We start from the raw sequence: 22,503 nt of genomic DNA on the forward strand, positions 1-22,503 counted from the left end.
CCAACAGAAAACACATTAAAATCTGTGGTCAGTTTATTTGGAAAGGGCATCTCGTGCAAAAACCTACCAAAACCTGACTGTGTTACTGGCTTGCTGTGGAAACCCCAGATGAAAAAGGTGAGCTTTGAAAAAAAAAACATATCTAATAAATGGTGCTACCTTTTAATGTTTCATATGGACTTGTTTGTTTTGTTTTTCTGCTCGTATTATATTTTAGACAGGGTGTCCAGGAAAAAGAGCCCAAATGCTCTCAATAGGTTCCCCTGTATAAAGATAAATAAATAAATAAAAAATGAATAATGGAAGTCTCTATGCGTCTTTGTACAGTCATTTCTTCCTGACAAAAACAGACTGGTACCACACCAAACTTTAAAACATGATTCTCTGTCAGTATTTCCAGGACGTGGATAAAAATATAAACATAAAAATCCATGTTAAACTGCTTCATTTAGAAAAGGTTGGCCTCATAGTTACACAATGTTTTTTACAACAACTGTGGGACTACACAGCACTTTCCTTTACTACGGCAACAAAATTTTACGAAACGAACAGCCCTTTCTGTAAAAGTCAACAAATAAAACAGGATTTCCACTCATTTTTAAAAGTCACAAACCACAACAAAGAGCTTTTACTGGTGAAACTCAGCTATAAGCAGTTCCTACCCATACAACACCAGTAATACTTGTTTGGTGGAGAAGCTTAGATTTATCAGCGTACCATACAAGTAAAGATGGGTGATGTAATGTCTACACAAGTTAATATTATTTTTGTTTTGAAGAATAGAAATTGTTTAAGTTTAGCACATCTCAGTTTCATTGCTATTAATGATAAGCAGGTCATATCACTGCAGAGAGAGGCATCTAGTAGAGAATGTATCGACTAAACAAAGACGAGAGGACAAGAGAGTACACATAAGTACAAGTTCATTATAATATCACATGTTTCATTTCTTAATTGTTAGCCTAGTTATGGAGACCAGAACACAGTCTGAATCACAGTGTCCTTAACCTTTCATCTATTCTATGGGGTTTCAATGCACTCTGTAAACACTCCACAACGGCCCTGGTTAAGTATTAATCACATGTGTTCTCACTGACTGATCTTGTAAGATGACATTAAACAGAACACTAGAGCTGAGAGCTTTATCACCTTCACCTATCACCATAGTCCGGGACGGATAAAAAAACAACAACACAAGGTTAACAGGCTAGTAGTTATTGTGCTATTCCTAAAAATTTTGAAGTACCATAATTTCCCCACAAACAACTAAATATCCATTCTTACTCTGCATAAAAAGTGCTACCCCTCGGGTTTTGATCTGTGCAAACATGTTGTGAAATGCGATTATTTTATTAGATTGTCAGTTCACATTTCAGTCTTTTTGTCAATTCTTCTGGGCATGTGAACTTACAAAAAAAAAAAAAAAAAGAAAAAAAAGAAAAAGATTAAAACATAAAATGCAAATCTAATCACAATGCCTGTCAAAAAAAACAAAAGCAAGTGGATATTTTTCCCAAATTGTTCAGCCCTAATGAATATGATTATTGTGAGAAAGAATATTCATATGATTTAATATCTTACCGCTCATGTATGTGACCATCTTCTCGAACGATAAATTAATGTTAAGATGACATACAGCCAGATAAGGCACTGAACATTAAGGTTTACTTTTTTTGGAAGAGACTGATGTGAAATTACTATTTTTTGCTTCTGAAAATCTCATCAATATTATCTTTTAGTTCTTATGATTATATTGAGACCTGTACAATCATGATTCATGATTAGCAATTAACTGAATAATCCCTAGCATCAAATAACACTGGTGACAGACTGGACAATAAATCCTTACCCAAATCCCCAAAAGACCTCTACTTGACCATATCACTGCCTTCCTGTTAGTCAAACCCGGCGCCCAGGAGCTTTTGGTCTGCATGCATCTCTTTATGTAAGAACACACATAGTTTAATCTGCCCCACTCAGGATAACAGTGTTTTTGGACAGTGGCACACAACCTCCCTCTTGCGTCAATCCTAATGCGCTCTGATCATCTTTTTGCACAACATTTAGCCTCAAAACAGCTACATAATCCAGTAACAATGGAGATTTTGTATGAGAAAAGTTTGTCATGTATTTTAGTGTTTTTTAAATATGCTGTAACTTTTTGGCAATGTCTTTTTTGCATACCATTTTAATCTATCAAATGGACAGTGGCTAGAGTGAAATTTACTCTATGTGTAACTATACAGTATTGCATTTTTTGTTTTGCATTTAAGCACTCCGCAAAAATACTACATAAATATAAGTCATAGTTTGCCAACAAGGAGACAAAGCAAGACCATGAATTAAACTAGTATGTATGAAATGTATCTATCTGCACTACTGAAAAAACTAAGATGAGCTGAACTTGCACCAGCTTGAGAACCACTCTTGTGATCATTTTCTGACATGCAGCTAATAATAAGTTCAACAGCAATGCATATGAGTGGTTTAATATCCAGTTCCTTCACCGTTGTCCTATGCATGCTATAGTTTGATAAATGCCCCATAGGCCGTCCTTGGCTGTACCACTTTGCCTGTCTCCTATCCTACTTAACATTGTCATATTGTTACGGTGTCAATACTTCTTCCAAAGAGCGATTCCCTATTATGCCCCTGTAGAACAACAGGAAAGGCAACGTGACACACTTGAATCCTTCCATTCTCTGTTAAAATGAGTTGTTGGGGCTTTTTCATCGCTGTCTCCCCAAAACAAAAAGCCTGGCTGAGTTTATCACAGCACACAAACCCTTTTAACTTAATTACTCTCATGGAGCAGAGGCTGACACAGAAACAGAAAAGACTGGGTCAGGAGGCCTCAGGGCAGTCGTTGTCTCCTGTGCGGCTTAAAGAGAGGGCAAATGTGCTCAAAGACCGAGTGTGACAAAGGGCCTACGGATCCAGTTATCAATGGTTAATAAAACTGTATGCATACGTATCATGTGGACCAAAAATGTCATCAACTCGTTCAGATTAAAACATGAACGATTTTGGCTTTTGGGGTATTTAATTTAATTATTAATTTGGTTATATGGAGAGTCCATAAATAAGCTTTGTTTTTGCAAGGAAGCTGAGCTGTGAGGTCATCTCTGTTTCACCTTTGCAAAGATAGTACCGATAACTACTCTGCTGATTTTATTTGTATATGCTCATGGCAGTCATTCAGTAGTTTATGATTCAGCTATTTATATGTAATGTATGTATGCAATATGATCATGCAAAGAGAAGCATGTAAGTACCTGTCGACTGGAACATCACTGTAAATCTTATTGCACTTTAACTTTGTATGTTTACATGGTAATGGGTATTTTGGGCTTTGTACCTACCACTTATTATCAACAGCTGGCACAGATATGGCAAAGCACAAGGAGTAAATTCAAAAGGAAAACATCAATAAAATAATTTATAAATGTGTAGAAGTAGTAGCTGCAGGTGTTATTGTGTGATATACAGTACTATGACATACCTAGATCTCCCTGAAGGCTGGTGTCATGGGACGTCCTGCTGGATGTAGTGGACTCTCCATCACTGGGCCAAACCGGTCCTGATCTGTGCTCCTTCAGGGGCAACACCTGCCCCTGAAGCTGTTTTAACCTCTTCTGCGACAGCGGTGTGGGGGGGCTGCTGCTCTCAAAGGACTGCTGAGAATTCTGCGAGGGCGAGCGGCTCTTGTCCCGGTGGTACATAGGGTACGCTGTGGTAGGACTGGGCGAAACATGGCTGGACTGTCCCAAAGAAAAGTCCTCCTCACTGGATGTCAAGTTCTCATTGGAGCTGCAGTCTGGTGTGTAGCCTTCTTCAAAACTGCCAGGAGAATAGGAACACCTTGGCCATGTTAAATTGGCATCTTCCTCAATGGCCCTGTCTCTAATGTTGATGACTTTCGTTTCACTTTCTGGCATCATCCCACCAACATAAACAGTAGTATAGGGTTGACACTCATTTGGCTTTGGACTTAGATTGTCTTGTGATTGTAGATTCATTTCTTGCTCATTATTCAACCCATCATAGTTTCCATCAGTAGATCCCCTTCTTTGTACACACTTATTATTCACCTCCTGAGTGGAAGACAAGTTCACTGGCAGCGAATTGAGTGATCTCTTCCTCTCCATCTGCATAGCTTGACTACCAAGTGTGCTTATTTTGGCCGAAACATCTTTATCGTTCACTTTGACCAAACCTTTTTCATGGTGGTACTCCATATTGACATAAAACGGCTTTTCAGGACCTCCCACAACTGCCAGACCTCTGCTATCTCCACCTGTGTGAGAATTGGCTCTACGAATTCGTTCAAAGGTGGACCTTATAGCCGCCACAGATCCTGGTCCAGTTGGGATATCTGGAACTTCTGTACTGTCTTGTGTCACAGGGGACACTCTACTTTTGGCCAAATCACTATGAGGATGCGACTTACACCTTGTTGGTTTGTTGATCTTCTTGTCTTGGCCACTGTCCACTCCGTTGTCATTCTGCACCACTGGTTTAAATCCCCACCTCTGCCCGTCATATGATTTCTTCTCCTTTGCCAGTAAAGTCTGCAGGTAGATCATACGAAAGCGCTCTTTGTTTACCTCCTTCTCCAAGTGCTTGATAGAGGACTTGCATTTATCTAGTTCCTGCTCAATCTCACCCATCGAGTTCAGCTCCATACAAGGAGGATCAGACTCGGGGAACTGAGCCCTCCAAGCATCCACAAATCCAACCGGTTCCACCATTTTTTATTGCTATTATCACAAGGGATCAATCAACCAAAGAACTTGTAAAAATCCAAGGTTGAGCTTAAATGACAAAGCTTCAGAAATTCCATTGCTTTGTCAGGATTGAGCTGGAAAATTATTGCAGTCCTTTTTCCTTACAAGTATCCAGTCTATGGTACAGACACAAAAAATCTGTTAAAAGTAATGCAGAAAATCAGTGTGGGAAAATGACCAGATCTTCTCGTGTCTTGCTCAGTTGTGGCTGTCACCGACTGACTCACAGTCCACTGTTGTCTGAAGTCTACTCCTCGTTGAGTTCAGTCACAGCTCAAAATGGGAGGGGCTACATCAACAAAAAGAATACAACACAAAAAAAAGAGTAAAATCAGTAGTTAATCATCCACAAACGTGCTTAGATTCCTCGTGTTTCCATAAAACACACAAGACTGGTTGGTGGTTTGTTGGCTATGTTACAAAATCCCATTATCTGCATTTTGTATTCTAAGATTAGATAGCTTTTCCCGTGGGAAACTTGCATTTCCATAGCGAGAAGTGGATGTCTTGACGCCCATTAGTTTAGCAGCAGGTAAAACATTAGATATCGAAATCGCGACGCCCCGTCAATAAAAATATTTTAACACTACCTTGTAATAAAAGTTGCCATATCAAAACGGTGTATGTTGTCAAATATATGGTTTGATCTTCGTTGTAAACAGGGCAAAGTATCCTCTGCGCATACAGGCTTTCTTTCAGATCCGAAGGCTCCTTCAGGTTTGCTATGAAAAGTCTGAAGATTAGTAATCCTGCTGGGAGTGCACTGTTTTGAAAGAAGTTACTGCATGCCTCGTGTGGAAACATCGCCATCTGACGGTTCAAAAGTTCAGAAACAGCCTGGTTGCCAGATAAGAGTACGGTACATTGATGATCCAGTAACCTACTTATCATCGTATGCTCATCACCACAACCAAGAACAAAAAGGGTACCGAAATGTGGGTAAATGACAGTCTTAAACCATGAATTTAAGAAGTCAAACAAAAGTGTATTTATTGATTGTGATGTTTAACCGTCCAGCCACAGTACCCGTTGTGCTCTACCGCCATCTGCTGGATATCACATGAATTTTTTATGACAAAGTCGTGGGTTTTAAATTTGTCTAATTTATCATAATTGGATATATTTATAGATTTAACCTATGGTGAATTTGGTGCATGTTTCGGTTTATTTTAGAGAATTCAAATGAACGAAATGATAAATGAATCCAAACAACTGCTTCCGGTTACGGACTTCTCTGTTTCCATGGGAACAGTCTCAGTTTCTTCTTGGCTAACATTAGCTCCGCTAGCTTACTTCGCTGAAAACCATTAAGCTTGATACATTTTTATTTCTAGACTAATCCATATAGCAGACAATACTTCGATAGAACAATCTAGTGTCAAACAAGATAGCTGTTTTTATCTAATACGGGGTCTGCTAGATCGTGGAGAGCAGGAGCGAGTTGAGCTAGCTATCTTTTTAGAGCGGACATACTGTGACAAAATGAGTGAACAGCTGAAGTTTATCGTTGACCAACTAAACAGGGAGCCATTCAAGAAAAACCTAAATCTCATCACATTTGATTCCCTCGAGCCAATGCAACTTCTGCAGATTTTAAATGATGTTTTGGCTGAAATAGACCCAAAGGTAACTGGTTTTATGGGCTGTAACGTGAAATTGTTTAGAGAAATATAATATAAACTTTATATGTTTAGCTAAACCTGTAATAATCATATTTTATTACTGAACTTATTATGTGACAAGTCAGTTTACAGACATGGCCTATTTTTTGGTATTTTACCTGCAGCACGCTATAGACATCCGTGAAGAAATGCCTGAACAGACAACCAAAAGGATGTGTGCTCTTCTGGGTATGCTAAAGTACAAGCCGCCGGGAAACCTCTCTGATGTGTAAGAAATGTATGACCATTATTGTTATTATTATTGTACAAATAATACCATGTGTGTCATCATCCTTGTAGGAGCAGATTCAGACAGGGCTTGGTTACAGGCAGTAAACAAGTGGTTCATCCCATCCTCTTTTGGCTACTGCAAAAGGTCCCTGAGCTTAAGAAACGTGCCTATTTGGCCCGCTTTCTTGTTAAATTGGAGATACCAACTGAATTCTTGCAGGACGATATCATCAATGATACTTACCACCAGGTATGTCAGACTTAAATCTTACAGACAGTATCTTTTCAGAAACACACACAACTGGAAACTGAATCTGTGTTTAATCTTATTTGTATGCTTACAGTATGAAGAACTGGTAGAAGGTTTTAAGACCTATCACAAGGAGTGCGAGCAGCTAAGGACATCTGGGTTTTCCACAGCCGAAATAAGAAGGGTATAAAACACAAGCTATTATTTGTTAGACAGGTGGATTGGTTCTGGAAGTATTGAGCTCCAAAAGTGATAGTCAAAGTATATCTTTTGGGGAGTAAGTATAGTCAAGAGTCAAGTTTACTGCTCTTATAACAGCTGTAAAACTATACAAAATAAATGTTACTGAATGTAATATTACCTGGCCCACAAACATTTATCTTATGTGTTTACAATGTGTTATCCTTTTTCCAGAAAATAACATTGAGGCACGATTTATTTATTTATTTATTTATTTTTACAGGACATCAGTGCAATGGAGGAAGAGAAAGACCAGCTGATCAAGCGCGTGGAGAGGCTGAAGAAGCGGGTAGGAGGCCTCTGCTACTTGTGATGCCTCAAGTGTTTTGGGATTTACACAGTAATAATGGAGTAGTAGGAATGAAAACAGGACCTTGGACAAGTGTTACCACCTTCTTTATTAGACCACATAAGCGCTGAGGCACTAACAGTGCTGTGTAATGAGGTGCTGATTTGATAGGTCTTTGCTCTAAGCTCCTGTGAAAAGGTGAAATCTGAGTCTGCTGTCAGAGGTGTCTAGCTATTTCAGATGACCAAAGAACGATGACATTAATTTTCCCATGTGCCACTAGGTGGAGTCAGTGTCCAACCATCAGAGGATGCTGGAGCAGGCCAGGCAGCTGCGAGTGGAGAAGGAAAGGGAGGAGGCACTGGCTCATCAGAAACAAGAGCAGAAGAACCAGGTGATTGTAGTTTAATGTTTAATGTTATAACAGGGCATATAACATTTGCAGTTAAATAGCAGTTGGTTAAATTAGCAAAAATAATAACAGAAATTTATTGTTCTCATACAACATTTATTGCATAGTAGAAGTAGTATATGTGGGACTGTTCTTGAACTCCTCCACTTGAGGCAGAGACTCACCACCCACCCGGAGAGGGCAAACCACCTTTTTCCGGTCAAGAACCATGGCCTCGGATTTGGAGGAGCTGATTCTCATACCAGCCGCTTCACACTCGGCTGCAAACTGCCCCAGTGCCTGCTGCAGGTCCTGGCTCGAAGAAGCCATCAGGACAACATCATCTGCAAACAGCAGAGATGAAATCCTGTGGTTCCCAAACCAGACCCCCTCCAGCCCCTGGCTGCGCCTAGAAATTCTGTCCATAAATATAATGAACAGAACCTATGGTCATGAGCTGTGGGTAATGACCGAAAGGACAAGGTCGCGGATACAAGCGGCTGAAATGGGTTTCCTCCGCAGGGTGGCCAGGCGCACCCTTAGGGATAGGGTGAGGAGCTCGGTCACACGGGAGGAGCTCGGAGTAGAGCTGCTGCTCCTACACGTCGAGAGGAACCAGTTGAGGTGGCTCGGGCATCTGCTCAGGATGCCTCCTGGACGCCTCCGTAGGGAGGTGTTCTGGGCATGTCCCACCGGGAGGAGGCCCCGGGGAAGACCCAGGACACGCTGGAGGGACTATGTCTCTCGGCTGGCCTGGGAACGCCTTGGGGTCCCACCAGAGGAGCTGGAGGACGTGTCCGGGGTGAGGGAAGTCTGGGAGTCCCTGCTTAGACTGCTGCCCCCGCGACCCGGCCCTGGATAAGCGGAAGAAAATGGATAGATGGATGGATAGGACTGTTCTTATCTGGGTGTGAACTGAAGAGGAGTGTTGAAAAGTGCAGTTTAATTTAAACTTGCAATGAGGTTGTAAAGATTGTAAAGATTATAACATGTTCATGACATATATGCAGTCTAGCAGCATGAGATTAGTGATGCCTATCTTATTTTTCTTACTGCCTCCATTGATTGAATTTGCTTTCTCCTCATCAGGACAAACACAAGGCATCTTTATATTGTTACTTGATAGACATATGGTCAAGTCTGCATTTGTGCATTTCTTTATTTCCCTTTCCACTGAATGTGACAACAGATTATTTGTAACTAGATGCTGTTTTCATGAGAAAATGTGCATGTTTTACAATTTTCTTTTTTTTTTTAAATTCAATATTATCAAGATACAGCATACCAATGCTGATATTTTTGTGTAGTAACACATAACAAAATCTACACACTCAACCAAACCCCAATAAAAATCAGAAACCTTTGTAAAGAACCCATCATTAACAACAGGGCTGCAATTATGAATAATAATAGAATAATCGTGACTAGTTAATCTTAATCATATTTTCGTAATTACAATCGTTATTTGGACTATACAGACTTTAAAATACATGAAAAGAAATCACCAAGAAAGTGGCGTTATTGAATAAAAAAAAATGTAAAAAAAACAACAACAAAAAAACCATACATTTTTCACACACTATATTCATAGAATATCTAGAAGCCTTCAATGACCATATTTAACCTTTCTTTTCGTTGAGATTATCTACTAATGAAAAAAAAAACTACTACAATAATTGTTAGTTGCAGCTCATTCACTAAAAGTACATGTGACTGTATTTTTAACATTAGTAGCTATAAACACATGTGCAATATTTTGCCTGGCAGCTCTTCCAGGCTGAACAGAGACTGCAGAGGTCCCAGCAGCAGTTGAAGGATTTGCGACAGGCTTCAGCAGATGCCAGTCCAGAGAGTGAGTAATGCCATAGTCCACATGTTACTCCAGGAAGGAAAAGCACAAAGGATCAAGCCGAGCAGTGGGGAGTGTCCTGTTAAAAGCCTCTCATCTGCTCAAATGCTCTATTTAAATACACATCTTTGAAGTCCAATAATTGAGCCTATCTGATGTGAAATTAGTCCTCTTCTTTCCATGAGGCTCCAAGAAGGGATTTACACATGTACAGTTCATGGATCACATGGGACAGTCTACAAGATTAAAGTTAATTATGAAAATATCTTCTGGTGTACATCTGTCTCATTATAAAGTGTTCAAATGAATTTATGACACAACTGTGATGACTACATATGGGTGTTGTAATAGCGTAACAAAGCAGATGACAGAACTTAAATTTATTTAACTTTAAAAATATGTTATCTTATGCTGTCAGCCTTCCCCAAAAACAAAAAATGTTATTTTTGTTAAATTGTTTATTAAATTAATCATTCATAGGCCTAATGAAGAGACTTGAAGAAGAGATCAAGATAAACTCCTACATGGTTTTTGAAAAATTACCTAAGGAGCTCGACAGCATGCGGAAAACGGTGCAGTTTCTTCAGAAAGTGGTGTCTGAACCTGCCATGAGCCAAGCAGATATTCAAGAGCTAGAGGACAAGGTAAAATTATTATGTAACTATTATCAATATTCAAATTTTACAATGTATGCTTCTTTTTACAGATTAAAGATATCGATTCACAAATAAGCCAGTTAATAGAGAAGAGGATGATGAGAAATGACCCAATGGATGACAAATTGACTCTATATAGGCAACAGGTAAACAGACATTTTTAAAGAGGTTTTATAAAATTGACTTTTTGAACTTTTAACCACGTTATAATGGAGTGCCATCATTATTATCTTACTCAAAGTTGTAATTTGAGGATTGAGTGCTGAGAAAAAATATTTCACTTACCCTACAGACCGTACTTACAAAACCTTTACACTTTGGCTCATACACACATGTTTCAATAATATTCCATGCCCATTTTTCAACAATACAAACACATAAATGGACTCTGCTGCTATGCCACTACGAAGAGGCAGGCAGTCCAATATTATAATCCTAATATCCAATATTACATTTTACAGTTAACAAAATGTAAAATACTACTCTGCACTTGTGTTAAACGTCTAGAAAAAAATATTACATGTCTTTTTAACTTGCTGTTTACAATATAAATGTAGACATAACTAATGCTGTCTATCTACTGTTAATGTATTACTGTGATTGTTCAGGCCTCCATAATCATCCGAAAAAAGGAGGCCAAAGCTGAGGAGCTGCAGGAGGCGAGGGAGGAGCTTTCCAATGCAGAGAAAGAGCTTAATCAGAGGGGCAAGCATGGAACAGATGGAGACAGCATCGTTAAAAGTGAAGAGGTTAATTAATTAATTAATTAATTAATTAAAGTCCTAGATTTCTTTTGTTGAGATATTTTTTGTGTTCCCTGCTATCTCTGTCATCGTCCAAACAGCCAACTTTTATTGCAAAAAATACCCCCTTTATAAGCTTTATTGACTGAAGAGCTCAGGAGACAGCAAAAAGTACACTTGTTTTGTTGTCTTGCAACTTGACAACCTTTCTAACACCAAAAAGTAGCCAAAACAATGTTCAAAAATAGCATGAGGGCAATTAATGTAAATGATTTGATCACAATGCATTTAAATGAGCAGATGCATTTGCAGTATTGAAGGTTTGCATCATACAAAGTATCCACCATTATAGTAATAGTTTACAGTAGCTCATATTTGACAGAAATGTGCTTATGAGTATTTGTTGCACCATTGATCGTATTGGTCTGGTCCTCTCTACATGCCTAACACAGCCCTCGGGGAAAAAATAATTGCCCACCCCTACTTCCTCCTCCTGTGATTGTTCATAGATGACTAATGACACCCCACTGATTTTACTGAGACCGGGTCATCCAAAAGTGAGGAAACAGAGTGGCTTGTGTTTACACGAGCAGCTCATTCAGATAAAGTCATGATAAAATGGTGAGTGAAAGGAGCTCATGGGTCTGCTAAGCCTCACACCTATCTAGTGATATTGCTGCCTGTCCCACAACAACCTAATGCATATATATAACCCTTTGTCATTGGCCAGTAAATAAACAAGCCCGCTCTGAACAACTGAGATAGCCCCTGATTATACCATGGTCAGTGAGAATTTTAAGGCTAACTGCCGTGCCTTATTTTTGTATAACCGCACTGGTAATCTGGCAACAGTTAATCACTGTTCTATATCACAATGCTGTGAACATCACCATAGCAACACGTAAACAATTTAACTACTCTTACAAGGGACTAGCTTCACTCTAACAGAAATAACAAATGCTTTGAACATCCACAGAGAGCTAAAAGGTTGTGAGATTTAAAAGTGAATTATTCTCAGTTGGCGGGTGTAGACTCTGCATCAGTGTGTTAAAACACTGCAACACACTGCTCCTGGTTATTTAATCCTTACATCAACTCCAGAAATGTGTCCACAGACAAATTTTCAAAGCCGTGACAACACAAGATGCTATTTCTGCTCTTATCCAAACACAGACAAGCTCACAACCCAAAGTTACTTATCCTTCTCCGTCTCTCCCCCTCGTTCCCATACAAGTCTAAAATTAGAGCACAACAGAGAAAGCGCTGGACAAAGAACACTATCGGATACACGTTCAGAAAGATGGACTTCTCTCTAATCTTTAGTGTAATCAGACTCTGCAGGCTCATGTTGTAAAACCAATTATCTCTATTTTTATCATGACAAAGAGGTTACCAGGTTTTAATACAGGATGTGGACTGCACGATACTGGCATAAAATGAAACATCTGACTCTATTGTGTACATTTTCTAGTTCAACAAAATCGCTTTTACGTGAAAACAGGAACTTCTTAATATAGAAGAGGTTTAAAAACATCTAGCCATCTCTGTCCTAGGGAGCTTTAGGGTATGCTCCAATCATTCAAATTACCTCCAATGGATAATCAGCTATGGGCTAGTCTTCTTCACAGCACATAGGGGGCGCTCCATGTTTAAAATATTTCCAGTTTCAATATCCTTCTTTTGAGTGAAGGTGGTACATCTGTGGCTCTGATCCTCTCCTCTTTACTGTTTTTAGCCTATATCAGTTTAAACACATTCAGTGTCCTTGTATGTGCAGTATACTTTGGCTATAGGTGGAATGGAATGGGACTATTTGTACGGACAGAGACAACACTTGAATGGAGTAGATGGAAAATGTTTAGTGAAAGCAGCTTATCAGACTCCTCAGTCACGGTCAAAGAGGAGATGATCACTTTATCTGAGATATTTTCCATTCTGCTGGCTATGTGTCACCACATGCCACCCACCAACTGTAGTCTCTCACTCAGAGATGACTGCCTGTAGACGTCACTGCACAAAACCTGAGACCATTATATCAGACTGCTTTAACAAAACTATTATATACAGAATTAGGGCCAAACAATTAAGGACATTTGAATTAAGATTCAGATGCAGTCATTTCTAATTGTCAATTGTTCAGCTTGGGTCTTTTTAATGGAGAGGTCTACAACAGTGGCTCTCAGACTTTTCACACCAAGTACCACCAAAGAAAAGATTTGGCTTTCCGAGTACCACCTGATCTAAATCAAATACATAACAGGACTATTCCAGGTCTAATCTAGGGCTAAACCAGTTCTAATTCTATCTATCATTTCCACTGTAATTCTAAACAAGAAATTATCCAAAGGAGGACAAAGGGCATAACATTTACTCTAAATTGGGCAGACCCACATACTGAAGAGCTGTCCATGTACCACCTGAAGGTACACGTGCCACAGTTTGAGAAACACTGGTCTACACTACAGTCAGCACTCTGTCAGTAAAAGCATGTGATTTGGAGCAGAGTTCAGACTTTGGAAGAAGAAATCTGACTATTGATGGTAAACAATGTATTGTTTATGTTGAGGAAATCCATATTGTCCATAAGTCCTTTATTTGTTTTAAGAAGCAAAATACAATCTAATCTAAAATAGTAATTGATCAGTATGAGGGGGAAAAATCCAGATTATTTTTTGTCATCTGCATTCAACAATTTTATTAATTATATTTGTTCTGTAATTATATAATTACAGAACAATTATGGGTTTAGCCTCAAATGATCAGTAAATGAACATGTTTTTCATTGCAAATTTTTGTGTTAGATTGTGAAACATTCTGAGAAAATCTTTGTGGAGCAATAGGTACAGCATTTACGCCTGAACTAGAATATCATGATTAGTCAGTCACTAAAATTTACATGCACATTTAGCACTAAAACTTTGTAGCTATAATTGGTAATAAAACGACTGTCATACATATAACCTATACACTATATAAAAATGTGGTTGTATGTTTACACAATTATGCAAGACATTATTTTATATTCCAGATAAATACATTTTATTATTATTTTTTACAAAAGTTAATTTGTGAACTTTAGTAGAACAACATGAATGTATGGGCCTTGCTATGGACTTTTAGAAACAGTATTGGCTCAAAAAAAAGTCAATATTATACCATCCCCAAACAAGTATAGAGCATTAAGGAGATGGACTGGTTTCACCAAGTGTGTATCACATGGTGTTATATTTGTGTGTGGGCACACATGGCACACATGGTGATGTCAAAGAACAAATAACGGTTTAGTGACTTGATAAATATATTACACCAGTGTCAGTGAGAATACTGTCATGTGTTAATACTGCATAACGCACAAGTAATCCAGCAACAGCTAAATCACATTCTATATCACTGCTCTGCAGCCATCACTGTGACATTAGCAACGGGTAAACAAATGCTCAACTGTTTTGAGTACAATCTTTATGTAAAACATTGAGATAACTAATATTTCAGACATTTACAGAGAGTGAACAGACTTTTCAGATTCACAGGTGAGACATTTTCCGCTGTTCGTCGTGTGTTAAAACTGTATAACATACAGCTCCTTTTTTAATGATTACATATTGAAGCATTGTAGAGCAAAGATGAACAGTCACTTCAAGGAATACTGGAAGAGTAAGGTTTGATGTCTTTGAGACCTGACACATTACAAAACTTGTCGAAGGGTTTTTTTTTCTCTATAAAAGGTTAGTGACTGTTATGTTGAACTTTTTTTTTTTTTTTGGCCTTTTGGTAGTTTTTATATTTTTCTAAAGTATTTCCAGAAAATTACCTTCCCTGCAACCCTCTGCCTAATAGTTGGCTACTACTGAACCTCCTGCCTGGATCACAATTGCAATACTCTGTGTTAATTCCCCTCTCATCCGTGTTTGCCCTTCATATCCCAAAATACACAAAGAATAGACGTGCACATTTGGAGCGCCCCCTCTCTGCCATTTCTGGGCTGGTTCTAGTGCAGTATTCATTTATAGCTTCTTTTTATTGTGTATGAGCTGAGTCTCAATAGACCAGAGCAGGTTCAGGGCGGGGAGTAGCAGGTATCCACTTAAAGTTTCTCTACCACACGTTGTTGTTTGGACTTTGTCACTGGCTGTGAACCTGAATAGCTCGAATGACCATTGCCACCAGGCTTCCTCTTTAATCCCTCCAAAGATTTTAAACTTCATTTTGTCCCAGGGCTTTTTATAGAGGCTCAGCTGTCTGCAATAACATTTCATCACTCAGCATTGAACACATTTTAGATTTCTTTCATTTCCCATTGGTGAAATGAAGTAGTTTCAGTAGTTTGTTTTTGAGAAGCAGACAGGATCAGTAAGCAGGGGTCAGTCCTTCTGTATTGTTACTAATTCACATGCCCAGTAGCCCTACTAGAAATGTAATCAATAGGCTGTGACTAATGATTTTGTAACATCTATATTTGTGTTTGTCTTAAGATGCAAAGGCTGGTGACGAGGCTGCGCAGCAAAGGAACCCAATACAAGATGCGGCAGAAGGAGTTGGCAAAGCTGCAGGCAGAGTATGGAGTACTGCAGCGGACAGAGGACATTCTCACACAAAGCCATGAGACTGTCCAGAAGAGACTGGTAACCTGTTCATTCTGCATACACTGAAGAATATCTTACTTTGATGACTTTAGAGTGTTTACAAAGGGTGGAGTGAGTTTTTCACGTGTGTTAAAGGAACTGTATGTAGCTTACGCTCTTACAGTAAAAGGTACTACTATCACAACTGAACCTGAGTTCCTAGTGCCTTACCTTGCAGATAGAGGACACGTTTTGGTTAATAGACAGCATATACCACAGCAGAAGAGGCTGCAATAGCACTGATTAATGATTGGCTAAAGATGCTGGCTTTTATGTAGTGAGGATTTAGATCAGAGAGTCCATTTAGGTTTAAACCAACTGGATTTTAACATTGAAACTGGCAAATGAGATACTGATCTTAGGATCAAATTATGACATAAACAACTTGGACATCATTAAATCATCATTACAGTGTTATTAGTAAGGGCTGGATTTGATTTACCTGTCCACCTCATATCTGGGGACACAGTTAGGTCATGTTTATGGAATTTAAAATAAAAATCTTACATACAGTTCTTTTAAAGTGGAGCTATTATGCAAAATCAACCATGACCAAATTAACCATTTTCATAGTTGTTTCTTTTATTAAGTCATTTTAGATGAATATTGTGATTTAAAATGTGCAAATTATAACAAAATGATCCATGAGTGTTACAGATTATAATTATATAGCAAATACTGTTTGAGCACAATAGGTCTTCTTTAATGATATTCTCTATTGCAATATGTCAGCTAAGCAATTTTGAGCTGTCAATTAGATCACCGAGTAAGTTTACCATCTAAACACCAGTGTGGAAAATTATTCAGGGAAAGAAAAAACACCCAAGTTGTCACTATACTGACAAAAAACATACTATTGAACTGTCAATATCCTTATACATTGCCCTTATCTAGACCTAGTTTTTATAAAATATCCTGGACAAATGACTAATATGTTTCCTTACACTTCAAAAACAACTATATATTCCTTCCTGTCTCTTTTCTAATAAGATATGTTTCTTTTGACCTGCCAATTCATGACAGCTGTGTGTTAGGAGAGAAGTGCTAAAAGCTTCCTGGAAATAGCTTGACACCTCTGTGCTGCCCCGGCACCTGACGCACTGCTCTATGGAGTGACGCAGAGTGGACAAGCTGCTATTTCTGAGGTTGCATCTGCTCCTCCTTTTCAGACTGTGCTTGATTTAATTTTTGAGTTAACTAGTACAAATTTGTATAAGTGGGCACCAAGGCCAGTGTTTAGGTGCACTGTTTAAGTTCTCTACTGGAGGTGGGGGTGATGGGGCTCAGAAATACATTGAAAAAGATGCATTCTTACTGTCAGTGGTGTCTATATGGAGATAGATATATTCGACTATGATATACTGTGGAGCAGTCAAGACAATGCAATAACATCCCTGAAAACAAGCAGATGGCATACAGGTTTTACACACCTTTAATTTAATTGAATCAGCTGCAATACTGTAACATTAAAACATTCACTTATTCTTTGTCTGAAGGAAATTGTAGAAGCTGAACGGGGAATTGCTGGCTACAGCAACACACAAGAAGAACTAGAGCGAGTATCTGCCATTAAAAGTGAACTGGATGAGAAGAAAGGCAGAACACTGGACAGCATGTCAGAAATGGTGACTTCAGTCTCCTATTAATGCAACAATTACGGGTTTTAAGCGGGGTACACATGTTGATCAAAGGCGCATACAGACAGACCTGGAGGACAAGAACTGACTACAAACTCTCTAAAGAGCATATATTTATATTTTTATTAAGGGTTGACAATACTGATCAGAATGATAAGCTCAATACTTTTTCATAATCCTGATGACAATATTCACACAATAGTATGGTAATCTTTCAGAAATGTGCAAAAACGTGTCTCTAATTGTTTTGGTTGAGTTTGAACTATTGCACAAAATTGAATAACACACAAACGTTCACAAATATCACCTTATAAATCACTCCAAACTTGATACTCTTATTCTGCAGGTCTTCAAAACTATTTTATTATTTCTTTCATTTACACTGCAACAGAAAAACTCTCTTGATAGTCTTTCTATTTGCTAGTACTATTTTAGTATACATAATCAATAAATGACAATATAATCAATCAGACACCACAACCAGGGCCTACACTCACATCTTATGTCACAATACCTACATACTTATTCTATAGTATCAATAACTTTGTTTATTTATCTCTATTATCACAGTATTTGTACTGTTTTATTTTATTATTTTTCAGGCTCATTATATTCTGTGGTGCACTAACTATTGCATGTCTTTTTGACAGGTGAAGAAATTAAACAGCACGATCGCTCAAAAGAAGGAGGCTTTGTCTCCACTTATAAAAGAACTGAGATCACTGAGAGAGCAATGCCACGTATGTACCTTAACTCATTTAGAGAACAGTTATAACAAATATCTACAAATGTTTGCACTGATTTAAATAAAGGCCAATGTAAAGTGAACAATTTCTCACATAAGCAAAATCTTGATTAGCCAAAATGCAGATACAATCAAATAATTTCAAATAGCTCTATCGCATTGGCCCCACCAAATGTACATATACAGGCATAACATCTTAACAGTCCTGGCTTATCATAAACTATCAGTCAATGATTAAGTGGAGCTGTGATTTACTGGAGCTGCAAACCTGCTGAGATGTATTTATAGCCCATTAAGAATAACTTAGATGGTCCATAAATAAAATTTGCTATGGGAAAGCCCCTCACTGCACTGGGCTAAACGGAAGGATTACTTTTTCCTACACATGTTCCCAGAATCCGTCTCACTGGTACAATATCTCCTGATGAAGAGCCGCAGTATGGACATATAAATAGACTTTTGAAGTGGCTGTTTAAACACCAGCTGTGTGTCTTTGCTGATGTGAAAGAATGATAAGATTCCAACAACAAGGATATAATTTTTTCACACATATAGATCTTTTTTTTTTATTATTGGTCTACGAGGGATGGGCTCACATTGCAATGAGTCTACACATTTGTTTTATTATATTAATATTTAGAATGACAAAATAAAGCAAATCATTATAATGATTTAGCTGTTTACAACAAATTATAGGATTAGTTAATAGTTAATACCTAGCTTACCCTTATCTAGACAACTGGGAAACGGGCTGGAAAGCAACCATACACACTACTGAAACAATTGTTGTCTCTGTGTGAGCAGAAGGTAAGGCAGGAGTACGAGGACAAAAAAGCCCAGTATGAACGCACTGCTGCTGGTCTTGAGAGCAACTGTTCAAAGTTGGAACAGGTATGAATGAAGACTGTCAAATATTGTATGACCCTGTGTTTCTGACTGTCTGAGAGCTTTCATTTTCACTTCCACAGGATGTTAAATTGCTGAAAGAGGAGACGGCACAAGATGAGAACCAATATCATTATCTCAACAGCCAGTCCCAGGTATACTGATTATATCTGGAGCTATTTTAGAATATCGTTTCAATTTTCACTTTTTAAAGTTACGTGGCACTCTAGATCCACAACACAAAAATGTTATACTGTTAGAATGAACATTAAAAACATCAGACAACTTTAGAAGTATTATTCAATGGCTTTTTAAAGATACACTACGTAACTTTTATTGTGGCACACACATCACTTGTTTGTCTCCAAGAAAATGTGATTGCTTTGCCTGAAATGTTTGACAGTATGACATGAAACCTGTCTCAAATGTTTATTTTATTACTGGTGTTTTTATTGCTCCAAAATACCTTTCATTCTTACAGTAAGCAGGGTTGCCTCTCCCAAATCTGACACTTTTTCTTTGGCCTGGTGGCGTCATCTGAATGTGTCTGTGTCATACTGTGGAATAGTCCAAGCAAAGAGACAAGCGTGTGAAAAGTTACATAGTCCACCTTTAAAATAACTGACTTTGCTACTTTGGATTTAGGGCAAAGTGTGACCCGTCCCTCAGTGCATTCAGGGCATCCTGACTTGAGGGTGACTCTTCTTTAGATAATAATGTGCATGTTTTTACATTTAAATGAAAGCTACAAAATGCAATCTTTAAACCATTTTGAGATGTAATTTGAATGGTAAATTACCCTCTCCTTTACGCACTTTTCCCGCTGTGCTTTGTCATCTGCAGATCATTGAGATGCAAATTCAGCGGGCGACCGATGAGGTGAAGGCCTATGTGTCCTCAGACCCACAGGAGAGGAAGAAGACGGTCAGGTGAGCACAAGCCTAGCATCTGCTCCTGGGACACTGCCATACAGAAGGGTTGAATAACATCAGTCAGTTATGTGGCTGACTCTACCTGCGGTCCTCAGCATCCATATCAACTGATAAGTTGTTAAAGATCATTATTTACAACCGCCTACATCCTTGGGAAGTATGAGCAAAATGTAAATATCCTCCTACAAAGTAACAAAATACATAATTTTACCTATCCTCTACATACAGGGGTCATTTATACAACACAAAAAAATCCCCAGAGCAAATCTTAATCATTAGCTTAAAAGTTTACGTAAAAATAGAGGTTATTTTCAGGGTTATTGGTAATGGCTGTGTGCTTTCCACTGACCAATTTAGACAATACTGTAGTTAGAAATACTGCTTAGATATCCTAAATTGAGTTTGAGAATATACTTGCTTGGAATGAAAATCTGTCAGTAGTATCGCCTGTGTTAAGTGAGCATTGAGTGAAAACAGTGATCTACATTTATGTATGTATTGATGTATTTATTTATTTATTTATGTATTTATTCATTCATTTTAAAGGGAAATGTACTTGAAAAACATCACAGAGCAGGAGCTACTTGGAAAGGTAGGCAAAGCTCCACTATATCATATGTTAATAGCCCATGTGGCTATAGAAATTGTATATTATTGTTTTGCTTTTTCTTTGAATTACAGAAATTGCGTGAAAAGCAGAAGATGGTACGAGAAAACCACAGCCACAACATGGAGCAGATGAAGATGTGGAAGGACCTGGAGTTATTGATAGCGTGTAAAAAACAGTGCTTCATTAAGGCTCAAAACCAGGCATCTATTGGGAAAGTCATTCAAGAAGGAGGAGAGGACAGGCTTGTGTTGTAGGTTTAGGAAGTTCATTCACACTACATTCAATTATGGCCACTTCAATATTTATCTGTGATGATAGTAATACTTTTCATATACATTTTGCAGTTTTATTTTAATAGATACTTTTTAATATGCAATGAGATCAGAAAAAACAAAGCTATTTAAACCTTTTGACCTTTAGGAGATGCTATTACATAATATTATTTACTGATCACAGTTATAACTTGTATAAACATATTGGGCTAAGTTAACCCATATTTTGTCTCTTTGTCAATGCTTCCACTTCTTCAGATTGGCATAGTTGGTTAAGTTTCTTGGAGGTGCTGCTAAACTGTTTTTTCAGTAACCCACGGGACATGTGGTTTTGACACATCTTTAAGGATACACTTTCAGGCAAAGTGTTCAAAGATAACAGATTACAAAGTGGAGCTCTTAGGATGATGCCGCTGTCAACTATTTCTGGCAACAGACACTTTGACCTTGGACACATCGTCATGTCTGTCTTGGAGATCATATGATTAGCTTATGATATACTTAAACTTAAAAACTATTTAACGTCAACACTGTTTTTGTGTGTTACTTAAAAAAAAACTCAATTGTGACACACTTAAATGCAATGGAGTTATTGACTTGAATATACTGTATGCTTCCATATAGATTTTAACAACATCTTCAATTGAATTTGTCCTTTTCATCTTCACATACGTTTTCCCAATGCTGACAGACTATATTAGCAGGTTTTGAGCCAAAAGGATCAAGTGAACATTTGAAAAAGCTTAATGTAACTAGCACCGTGTCATTATGCCAGGCACCTTATGCTTCTTGGAGCTGCATTGAGATGTGTTAAGAGATGATACATGCCTGTCCTATGAAGAATCTAATAAAAATCCTCTACAGGGAGGGCCATGATGGGTGGGTGTTGACCCTGTGACCCCTACGCACCCATAACACTCTGAGGGCTTTTACTTTTGATATGGAGATGCAATTTACTTCAAAGTTACACTTCTAGCCAGGCCTCAACAGTCATTCTAAGTTTGTATTGTATATCTTTTTTCCTCAGATTGCATTTTCTGCTATGGTATTTCAGAGACAATTCAATCATCATTTTGTGCTTTATTTAGTGCATGAGCTCACTCATACTCTGTAAGAACAGGGGCTCTTCTAGTAAGTGTAAATGAGGTAGTAATAGAATAAGACATGGGGCTTTTGTAATGGGATGCCTGCAGTCAGGGAGATATGTGGGTGTGGGTAGCTACATGTGTTGGAGGCTGTTCTGGTTATTAGAAGTAGGCTATGTTATACAATAGGATCATAATTCAATACAGTTGAATAATATGCTTATTTATAAAGGCTTCTGGACTAGATTGTTGTGATGGGCCATTATTTGCTTTGACTGTCAGCAGGTCTTTTGTATGAAAAATGTAATGTTGCTATATCAACCACAGACAATCAATAACTTATCCATGGAGACAACAAGCACATGTTATACCTTCTCCAGAAAAGTTGCATAATGTACCTTTAAACACCAACACTTGTCTCAAAAAATAAGATGGCTAAATGTAGCCTGTGAACAATTATTCTAAAATATTTTTGGGGATGGGCAAGGTGATAACACTTTTCATAATAAAACTAAAAATAAAAGTTCATAATAAAGAACTAGCGTCTGTTATGTTTTGTGACAATTGTAACTTTTTAATGGTAATTAGTTTTCATTTATTATAATTTATTATCACTGG

The 22,503-nt window shown here is 38.0% G+C and overlaps 2 protein-coding genes across 4 annotated transcripts in view; one reads left to right on the forward strand and one right to left on the reverse strand.

The window, feature by feature from the left end:
* si:dkey-91m11.5 (PH_BCR_vertebrate and RhoGAP_Bcr domain-containing protein) overlaps positions 1-5,583 on the reverse strand; it is a 30,552-nt gene extending 24,969 nt beyond the window's left edge. For 2 of the 3 annotated variants that reach the window (XM_055224129.1, XM_055224128.1), the window contains exons 1-2: positions 5,378-5,583; positions 3,503-5,076 (exon numbers count right to left, since the gene is read on the reverse strand). In XM_055224129.1, coding sequence (XP_055080104.1) covers positions 3,503-4,751 — 1,249 coding nt within the window. In that variant the 5' untranslated portion in view covers positions 4,752-5,076; positions 5,378-5,583. Of the gene's footprint in view, positions 1-3,502; positions 5,346-5,377 lie in introns of those variants that run through there. The other variant, XM_033972212.2, reaches the window with a different exon arrangement.
* Positions 5,584-6,011: 428 nt separating this feature from the next.
* Positions 6,012-22,414, forward strand: ift81 (intraflagellar transport 81 homolog). Its single transcript, XM_033972124.2, has 18 exons — positions 6,012-6,413; positions 6,574-6,677; positions 6,749-6,929; positions 7,024-7,113; positions 7,393-7,458; positions 7,742-7,852; positions 9,617-9,701; positions 10,179-10,342; positions 10,405-10,500; positions 10,963-11,103; positions 15,570-15,719; positions 17,216-17,344; positions 18,007-18,096; positions 18,906-18,992; positions 19,070-19,141; positions 19,830-19,915; positions 20,465-20,510; positions 20,600-22,414. Exons 1-18 carry the CDS (start codon positions 6,270-6,272, stop codon positions 20,780-20,782), a joined length of 2,025 nt encoding a protein of 674 aa, XP_033828015.1. The 5' UTR covers positions 6,012-6,269; the 3' UTR covers positions 20,783-22,414.
* The last annotated feature ends 89 nt before the right edge of the window (positions 22,415-22,503 follow it).

The sequence above is a fragment of the Periophthalmus magnuspinnatus genome, chromosome 9 (assembly GCF_009829125.3).
Source record: "Periophthalmus magnuspinnatus isolate fPerMag1 chromosome 9, fPerMag1.2.pri, whole genome shotgun sequence".
NCBI lineage: Eukaryota > Metazoa > Chordata > Actinopteri > Gobiiformes > Gobiidae > Periophthalmus > Periophthalmus magnuspinnatus.

Excerpts from the sequence above, each read along its gene's own strand:
- ift81 (XM_033972124.2), top strand. The coding sequence starts at position 6,270 with ATGAGTGAACAGCTGAAGTTTATCGTTGACCAACTAAACAGGGAGCCA. Across the intron at positions 10,501-10,962 it reads TGACTCTATATAGGCAACAG|GCCTCCATAATCATCCGAAA; the intron begins GTAAACAGACAT and ends GTGATTGTTCAG. Across the intron at positions 19,916-20,464 it reads GAGAGGAAGAAGACGGTCAG|GGAAATGTACTTGAAAAACA; the intron begins GTGAGCACAAGC and ends TTCATTTTAAAG.